Source organism: Poromitra crassiceps, assembly GCF_964638095.1.
Source record: "Poromitra crassiceps genome assembly, chromosome: 30".
Lineage (NCBI taxonomy): Eukaryota > Metazoa > Chordata > Actinopteri > Beryciformes > Melamphaidae > Poromitra > Poromitra crassiceps.
Genome location: NC_139652.1, coordinates 13,750,719 through 13,760,399, shown reverse-complemented (window position 1 = coordinate 13,760,399; position 9,681 = coordinate 13,750,719). Strand labels below are relative to the sequence as shown.

At 42.3% G+C, this 9,681-nt stretch overlaps 1 protein-coding gene across 4 annotated transcripts in view; it reads left to right on the top strand.

Moving 5' to 3' along the window:
* parvg (parvin, gamma) overlaps positions 1 to 7,458 on the top strand; it is a 14,201-nt gene extending 6,743 nt beyond the window's left edge. For 3 of the 4 annotated variants that reach the window (XM_083663150.1, XM_083663149.1, XM_083663151.1), the window contains 4 exons: positions 134 to 202; positions 1,204 to 1,305; positions 2,970 to 3,042; positions 5,860 to 7,458. In XM_083663150.1, coding sequence (XP_083519276.1) covers positions 134 to 202; positions 1,204 to 1,305; positions 2,970 to 3,042; positions 5,860 to 5,933 — 318 coding nt within the window. In that variant the 3' untranslated portion in view covers positions 5,934 to 7,458. Of the gene's footprint in view, positions 1 to 133; positions 203 to 1,203; positions 1,306 to 2,969; positions 3,043 to 3,819; positions 3,926 to 5,859 lie in introns of those variants that run through there. The other variant, XM_083663152.1, reaches the window with a different exon arrangement.
* Positions 7,459 to 9,681: the final 2,223 nt, after the last annotated feature.

The window sequence follows — 9,681 nt, the reverse complement described above, 5'->3', positions numbered from 1 at the left end:
GCGCTTCATCATCAGAGTGTGATGAAGGATGAAATGTGTTTGAATTGAACAGAGTCAACGACCCTTGACCTCGTTAAATGAGTCAGCCCCCCCTTATTCCACACTGACTAACCTCGTAGCGTTCCACTTTCAGGCCATCTTACACTTTGTCAACCAGAACATGTCGAGCATGGGCCTGCAGGTGGCTGACATGGACAAACAGGTAGGCGACAAACCAACAGCTGAACACCTGTTTTGGACACAGAACTTGAATGGATAGAACGATCTTTCGGCCTACAATTTTGCCATATAGTAATTTGGCTATTACACGATAAAATGGAATTTGTCGCCGTTATTAGTTATGGTGACAACACAAGTCTGTACATAAGTATCAACTGAGGAAGCATGGTGCTAGTCTACGGCTCTCCCCAGATCGGCAGAGGGTGGAGCAGCGACCGGGGGCAGCAAGGAGAAATTGGCCAAGTACCATTGGGGAGAAAATGGGGGGGGGGAAATCATAAAAGAAACATTAGCATCTTTTAAGGGTGTCACGATACACTAATTTCACGATACGATACGATACACGATATTAGGTTCACGATAACGATACAATACGATATTTTAACAATATTTTTTTTAACAAAAGTAAATAATTTTTATGTATTTATTTATCATTTATTTAATCATGTGAGTCCCGTTTTTTTTTACGATATCATTTTTTTCTGACGATACGCATATCGTGACGTTTCGATATCGCGATATATCGTGCGACGAAATATCGTGACACCCCTAGCATCTTAGCAATCCATGACAGTAAGGAGTCAGAGAAGTTTCTTTGGTTCTTGTTGCAAAACCTCTCGCGTCAGGAATTTGCTACGTCCTATATAATATGTTCCCCTCTATCAGCGGCTTATATAACGTCACGGTAAGTACGACTGAATTCCACAAGGGTTCAGTCCACAAGTCCGGAGGGTGGACATTTGGATTCAGCCATTGATTTGAATGGGAATGATTGCTCTATCGATTCAAGTCCTCTGGTCTTCGTCTTCAAGCAAGTTTTAGAATGCTTTTTCATCCTGGCTGTAAAAAAAAAAAAAACATCTCTGTTATTGAATGAGTTTTACCCCTCTTGATCACAATGAATTCATATTCATTGATTGCTTCCCTTGGCACTGTGTCACCTCCCCTGGACATGCTCCAACGTCCGGTGTGTTTTCTGTCTAGTTTGCAGATGGTGTGATACTGCTGCTGCTGATTGGACAGCTGGGAGACTTCTATGTCCCGCTCTGTGACTTCCACCTGACCCCTGTCTGTCACTCTGAGATGGTATGTATTCCCTATGGATTCACTATGGATTCACTATGGATTCACTATGGATTCACTATGGATTCACTATGGATTCACTATGGATTCCTGTCACATAAGTGAAGTGCATCCAGAGGTGATGACTTTGTGCTGTAGAGAGGCACCCACACCACTTTACCTTATCACTTTATCGTCCTCGTCGTGCCTGTGGGTCCTCATAGATCAGACGTTTTCTAAGTGAAAGGCTAAGTCTTTTTTTTACCTTTATTTATTCAGGGGAGTCTCACTAGTCTGGGCACCTTCCACCCCGCTTTTTGTCATGGGGCGTAAACCACGGAACCAGAATGAACACCGGAAGGCAGTGCGCCAAAAAACATCTGTGTTGCTGTTAGCTTGATGTCTCTTCCCTCGATTAATTGTCTGATGCAAAGCTTCTGTATTGGCTTAAAAGATGTGAGATTGTGAATCCGCAATGTTTCTAAAAGAACTTCGGTACGTCCATCTTTTGTTTTGTTGTTTGCCGTTCTGATACTTGGGTCAAATTGTCAAGTTAACGTGAAAGTTGACGAGCTAGAAACGCTGCCATCCGGTCTAGGGCGGGCTCTAGGCGGGAACCAGTAGGGTGACAAAATCAATTGTGGGCGGGGGAGCCAGGCTCTTTCTCGCCGAGAAGAGCCTGGTGACGCGAGGTTAGAGTCTCACTGAGAGCAAAGCTCCCTTTTTCAGGAGCATCCTGTTCACATTCACACCTGGAAGCTGCCCAGTAGCCTACAACCACAGTCTGATCTGCTGGCCACTGGGCAGCTCCACTGGAGCGGTTGGGGTGAAGGGCCTTGCTCAAGGGCACCTCGGTGGTGGTAATGAGGGAGGGGCAAGCGCTGCCTTTTCACTTTCCCCCGTCGCAAGATTTATTCTGCCGTTCCCGGGGATTGAACCGACAACCTTCCCGTCACAAGCTCGCTTCTCTAACCGTTGGGCCACCACCACCACCCAAAATGCATCATAAGTACATTGTAATGACATCATAACTACGTCATAAATGTTGTATTTTAAATTGTTGTTTGAGGCCATCAATGTTATGTAACACTCAAAATATTTTTTTTCATCTCTTGAGATAATGTCTCATACTAGGCATCGTGCGCAACGCGCGCTCGATTCCTGTCCTGTCAGTGATATCATCAGTGACATCACATTCGCTCGAGTGACCATCACTGATGACATCATCGAGTGCCTCGCCCGCGGCTCGGCTGCTGCGAGGCCTCGCCTGCTCTATTGGCATGGCATAATGATGGTTTGGCATGGTTAACATAATGAAAAGTCATGTGTTTTGGATGGGAATCTATAAGTGTGTACCGTTCAAGGTGTCATTAGCTGTCTTTGTCAATGTCTCTGTCCATACAGATTTAACAGCGATCTCATTTATATTTCTCCTTGAAACGAGTGAAGACATCTATTGGGGTTGGACTTGTTACCAAAAATTTCTTTTTTCTTTTTTCAAGAATTTGAAATAGTGGGACACTGAATCTGCATTGGAAATGATGGAATTATCTCACCCCACCGGCACAATTTAATTTGTCACTTTTTGTCACGTTAAGAAAAAATATAAAAATTGAAGCCTGAAGTATGACACTGAATAACTGGATAGTGCTCTGATACTGCCACGTTTCACATTTCCATCTCTCTAGCTTCATAATGTGAGCCTGGCCATGGAGCTCCTCAACGACACAGACATGCATGTGTCCACTGTTGACCCACAAGGTGAGTAAGGAAGAATAGAATAGATTACTTTTGAAAATGCTAGATATATGTATGTATATATATATATACAGTATATATATATATATATATATATATATATATATATATATACATATATATGTGTGTGTGTGTGTGTGTGTGTGTGTGTGTGTGTGTGTACTCATGCATCCCTATGTTCATTCTCTTATACATTATAGTATACTTTATTTTTATTTTTATATACTTATATTATACCTAAACTTTATACATACATCATCTTATCCATCTCTCTTTATACAGAGTCAACCTGTAGGTGTCCATCTCTCTTGTCAAAACACTCACAGAGAGAAAACAAGACCAATAACGCATCAGTTTCACGAGACAAACAAGTTAACACGACACAAACAACGGACTTGTTGACAACACAGACGACACATTTGCTCTCAAATTAAAATGCCAGGCACAGATGGTGCAAACCATAAGCGTGCAAATTGATCATAATAACGTGAAAAAGCAACCAAGACTGTACAGCAGTGGCTGCGGTAGGAGACGGAGGAGTCAAACTAATCCCGATGATTTCCTCTATCAAGAGCATTTATCTGGGTGAATGCGATACGCCAAAGTCTGTTCATACGTCAAGCGAGAAATGAGATGCCTCCAATACTCTGAGTTAATCTCGGCTGCTTGGAGGAGTGTGAATGTGACAGTGTGTGTTTGGGGGGGAAGATGGAATTGCTGTGGAATATGAATGAATATGAATCGTGCCTCAATGAGTGTCACTGTGGACGATTGTCTCAGTCCGAGGTCATCATCATTCATTCTGAGAGAGAGCAGCACCGACGGAGATGGCCTCAAGGGGAGAACGTCACTCTGGTGTCTGTCTCCTGCTGATTCTTATTGGTATTTAACCTTGCCTGCTATTGCCACATCTATTGTGTGTGTGTGTGTGTGTGTGTGTGTGTGTGTGTGTGTGTGTGTGTGTGTGTGTGTGCGTGTGCATGTGCATGTGCGCGTGTGTTTGTGGAAGAAGATGCTATCTGTATCCGTGCAGCTACTGTAGGCTATGTTGCACAGTTATCAGGCGTGTCCCCGAAAATGTTCTGATTGTATCTGTCTATTAAAAAAAATAAGAAAAATAGTGCAATTTAGTGAAACCAATTAATCTTTAATAATTTACTCATTGCATAATGTCAATCTCTTGCAATTGAGGTCATGACTTGTGACTTCTGAGGAAGGAACATGTTGAAACAAGCTTATTAGCATAATTCCCAGCAAGCATTGCATTTGAGTTAACTCTTAGGAAACCCTGTTTTATAAAGTTACAGGATAGAGACAAGTTATGCTTACAGCTGTAGGCTATGTGTTAGGTGATTTGATTTCTGATAAAACTGGAAATACACTAGAGTAGAGTATCCATCCTCCCTCTCCAATTCACATTAGTAGAATTAAAGAATACTACCGGAATGAAGTTGTGGATTCAGCTGATAAACACGTGTCAAGATGACAGACATTTGCTGATTCAACTTATCGTCTTAAATCCACTTAGAACAATAATGATTTTTGACCAAACTATTTAGTACTACCGGTAGTCAACCTGCCGTTTCAAAACAGCGAGGAAACCTATGTTTTTATGCTGAAGCACATTCCTATATTTTGCATGTTGTGTTGGTTATGTTTATTTTTGTATTGTTGTGGATAGAAATAAATGACTCCAAGGGAGAGCAGAGGTTGAAGTCAGTGAGTGAGTGAGTGAGTCAATCAATGAGTAGTCTCTTAGTACAGACGAGTTGGCTTCCGCAATTTTCAAATGCTTCCGCCATACCGTCTGTACTTCGTGGGGGAGAATCATGCACCAACCGGAATGGGAAGCAGAAAGGCGGGTCTTCCGCTCATTAGTCCAATCAGAATTTTTTTAAGGTCGGTCTTCCGCTCATTAGTCCAATCAGATTTTTTTTAAGGCGGGTCTTCCGCTCATTAGTCCAATCAGAATTTTTTTTCCGTGGGCACACGTGCTGTGATTGGTCGGATTTTGTCGAACTTCCTTCCAGTCTGAAGGTTTTTTTCCCAACTTCCTTGTGCATGTTCTGGGGGTGTAACGTACAGACTGTGTATAGCTGCATTCGCCGGATGTAGATGAGACAGTCTGTTTTAAGAGACTAATCAATGAGTGACTAGGTTACTGTATGTGAATCAGTCATTGCACGTGTCTCTGATCGGGACAAATGGATTGAAGTCACTTCCCTGTAGATGCATTATTGGCATGCTGCTCTGAGTGCTGCCTGAGCGTGAAATTTCCTTTGATGATCATTGAAAAAAACGCAGCCTCATTATTGCCTGCCAGCCATAGCCCGTAATTGTAAAGTAAATCCTCAAACATGATAACCGTTAATGTAAGGCCCAGCACAATTAATCAGACACAGGAGCAAGTGGCTAATTTAATTCATTTTTAGTGTCTTTTTAATTACCGGCATAATTGCACGGGTGGAATGAGGATTCTCAGCACTCAAGGTCTACAATGAGAGCGACGCAGCGTGCATTAATTAGGTTAGCTAGTGGAGGAGTCGATCTTTATGCCACACTCATTTAATTAGTGCATCACACACAACAAAGAGCGACTTCGTCGGGGATTTCATCTCACCAAGGACAAAGTGATTAGATTGCAGTCTGATGTTGTTTTTTCCCCCTCCAGATCTATGACCTGTTAAGATGCACTGTGAGCATAGTTATCAGCTAATGTCGCTAAAGCATCCTTCTATCATCACTGCTCCGGGCAGCTCGGCAATGCTGAAGGTGCAAAATGAATAGGCATTGAAATGACTCCTGTGGATTTTGTGACAGATATCGTCTCGCAGGACGCGGCCGCCACCTTGAAGGTCCTGTATGCCCTGTTCAGGAAGTACAAAGGGAAATGAGAGAGGAGGAGCGACACACGAGGAGAACCTGGCCGACTGGGAGTGGAGATGGAGCTGAAGATACGATGTCCTCCTCTGTTTGCAGGCTGCTGCTGCAGATGCTTTAGATACACACACCCCGGGTATTTGAAGGGTACAGTTTGGACTGTTTTTAGGTCTTTAGCTGATGTTTTAATCCAGAGGGTAACAGCAGAATAAGCTTCAATAGCTTCTCAAGTGCACAGTGTCTCTGTTAGTATTTAAACCAAACGTCATCCATTCTCACCATTTCACATCTGGCTGACAGTGAAGGCCACTAAATGCATAAAAGTAAATATGTAACATCACAATTAGGCTAAAAGAAATGTGTATAAGAAAGACAGAAAGAAAGAAAGAATTCAGAAAAAAAAATAGTTTTTAATTTTAATATGTTTAGATCGATCCTTTGTTGTTTTGTTTTGGGTCCTTATTTCTATTTGGCATGGCACATTTTCACTTATCTGTCACTTATCAATATGCAATGTGAAAGCCTCCCTTCCCCCCACATGTGGGGTTACTTCTTCATAGGGTACCTGCTGATTGGTTACTTCTCCATAGGGTACCTGCTGATTGGTTACGTCTCCATAGGGTACCTGCTGATTGGTTACTTCTCCATAGGGTACCTGCTGATTGGTTGTGGCCTCTACTGTAAATGGCAAGGCAATTTCTCGTAAGAATTGTGAAAGAGAGAGAGGAGAGAGAAGCTGGCTTTCCATCCAAGTATTTTAGTGGGAAATTATAATCTTTCTCATTAGAAAAACTGAAACAGCTCAGATTTGCTTTTTTGCAAGCAGGTTTTTACACTTGCTTGAGGGAGACAGTAAGGATATTTATTGTATTATAAACACAATGGGAACAACAGATGTCGATTAAATAATGATGCAAGCCTGGCATGATGAATCAATTTCATTGCACAATAAATGTGGTAATCTGGACACCGAAATGTTGGCTGTAAAATATCTGCCCATGACGACTTCCCAGAAATGTAATATCCGCTGTTATCGATCTTGTATAACTCAGTATCGTATGACCATTAGTGCATTAGGATAATGCACAGTGCATTTCCTTGTTTTCGTGTTCAGAAGAAAGCATGAAATATGGCTAGCGATAAAGAGCAACGAATACTTTTCCGATACAAATCAATTCTCCATTTTTCTTGTGGATGTGTTTTTTTGACACTCAGGAAGCCATTCCTGCCACACAGACAGACAGGTTTTTTCTACTGTACAAGTGTGTTCCTCCTGTTCATCACGTTAATTGGCTATTTCAGCAGACGGTGAAAGTGTTATGTCAATCCAAATGGCTTCTATTCATGCAGTATTTTGAGATGGCCTTCCAAATGCTGTCCTTGAACTCTTCATCCCAAGGAATTGTCAGCTAGATTTGCTCAATGGAAATCGTGGTCATTCTTAAGCCAGGCAAAACCATTGTCAAGTCGAACCATGACAGAACATGACAGAACTCAATGATACATTGGCATATCTGAAGGTTCAATAAAATGCTATTTTATGCCTGCCTGCTGTCTCGTTTCACAATAATGGATCCTTTGTCAGGCTTTTCAATACAAGAATTTGCTTATATGAGCAACAGTTCTATGTAGATAGATATGGGCTGGCTGTTCGTGTTGAGAATACTAGTCACCGCAAATTACTCCTGTGAACGAGGACGATTGAGCTATTATGAAAAATTAATAAAACAAGATAAATACTATATTACTTACATTTTCCAAGAACCTGTGCTCACTGTAAGCTCTATGTTGCTAAATTTAAACTTTGTTAAACCTCAAATGGAACTGTTAGTTTGCTTCGCTTAGAGTTAGTTTCTGTCTTGTCTGTCTGTCTGTCTGTCTGTCTGTCTGTCTGTCTATCTCTAGCTGTGTTTTTGCTTGGACATAATTCATATGAGTGCTATCAATCAAGCCCACACCACTACATGATCAGCACGTCTCTCACACTGCTGTCAAAATCTCACCGTTTCTATCCAGCTGGAAAACCACACTGATCAATCAGCAGCCCAGCGAGAGGTTTGTGTTTGTGCAGTGGTTCTCAGACCTTTATGGCTTCAGTACCCCCTTTTCCTGATTTCTGAACAATTTCTGAACCCAAGTACCCCCTTTGCCTGATTTCTAGGGATGTCACAATATATCGTCCCACAATATATCGCGATATCAAAATGTGACAATATGTATCGTTGAGATTAAATCTCATATTGTGAGAAAAAGAAGCTGAACATGGTGGCACTGATCTGCATCTGATTGCATGCTCGCTCTCCTTTTCATGGCTTTGTTTGAACAGACGAGGGACGTTACAGACACACGGAGGATGGAAATGGTGAAATTACTCAAATTAGCGTGGAGGATGCCCCCTCAACTTACAAATCGATCGCAAAAAAAGATTGTTAAAATATCGTATCGTTATCGTGAACCCAATATCGTGTATCATATCGTATCATGAACTGAGTGTGTCGTGACACCCCTACTGATTTCTGAACCCAAGTACCCCCTTTACCCGACTTTTGCTTAGAAAACAGCAAGAGAAAACTATATATGATGCAATGAATGAAAGATAAGCCACCTGAAGAATATAACATTACAAGATAAGTAATGGAGTGAAAGAGTTGCAATTAGTGCCTCCTGAGCAGGTTTATTTTAATGTTTCATTTTCATGATTTATTCTTACATTTGTCCATTTCCCCTGTGGGTACAGGATCCTACCGGATGTGCTCGGCTCAGGGTCTGCGACTAAAGATGAAGTTAAACTCTCACAACATTTATTTTCAAAAAGTAGGCCTAATGGCTCATGTTTATGAGAAATGGTCCTGTAAAACTCCCCCCCCCCCCCATTTTTTATCCCATTTTACCCTATTATTAGTGCTCATTTGATTTCTCAATCCTGGTTGCTACTTCATCCCCTGCCGATCTGGGGAGAGCCAAGACTGGCTCCATGCTTCCTCCGAGACATGGGCAGTCAGTCAGCCGCTTCTTTTCACCTGACAGAGGAAGCTTCACCGGTAGGACATAGCACGTGGGAGGTTCACGCTATTCCAACCAGTTCCCCTCCCTCTGAACAGGCGCCCTTAACGATCAGAGGAGGAACCACACTAGCAACCAGGATATTGCATGTTTTTGTGTAAAACTTGAGTCATGATCATTGAACGTTTGTATGATTCATATTTTTAATGTCTATATCATGTGACATCAGTAGCTTAGCTTGTTAGCTAATCTAAAGCTGTCGGACATTTTGCCCACGTTAATCCCACGTGCCCGACGTACAGCCAATCACAATGCGTGCCCGAGCCGATCTGGTAGGCGAGCCGAAATTGCACCGACACCCCCCCTCTCTCATTAAGTACCCCCTGTAGTACTTATATGTACCCCTAGGGGTACGCGTACCCCAGTTTTGGAACCACTGTGTTTGTGGATTTGTGCATTTGCTTGTCTTTCAAATGTATTTTGAAATAAACGCCTAGCACAAGAGAATGTGATCGAGAATGAAAGTCAAGGGCACCCCCCCCCCCCCCCCCCCCCCCCCCGCCACTGTACATATTGTTTATCAGCAAACAAGCCCCAGCTTAGTCTATCACCAGGTTCTAATCGGACAGAACATATGGATGAGCTGCTTGACTGAACCTGCTCCCCACCAAATAGCTACAGCATCTTCTTCTTTCCCTTCTTCAGATCATAAGGATTAGTTTATCATTTATTTATTGGGAGACACGAGGGGGGGGGGGG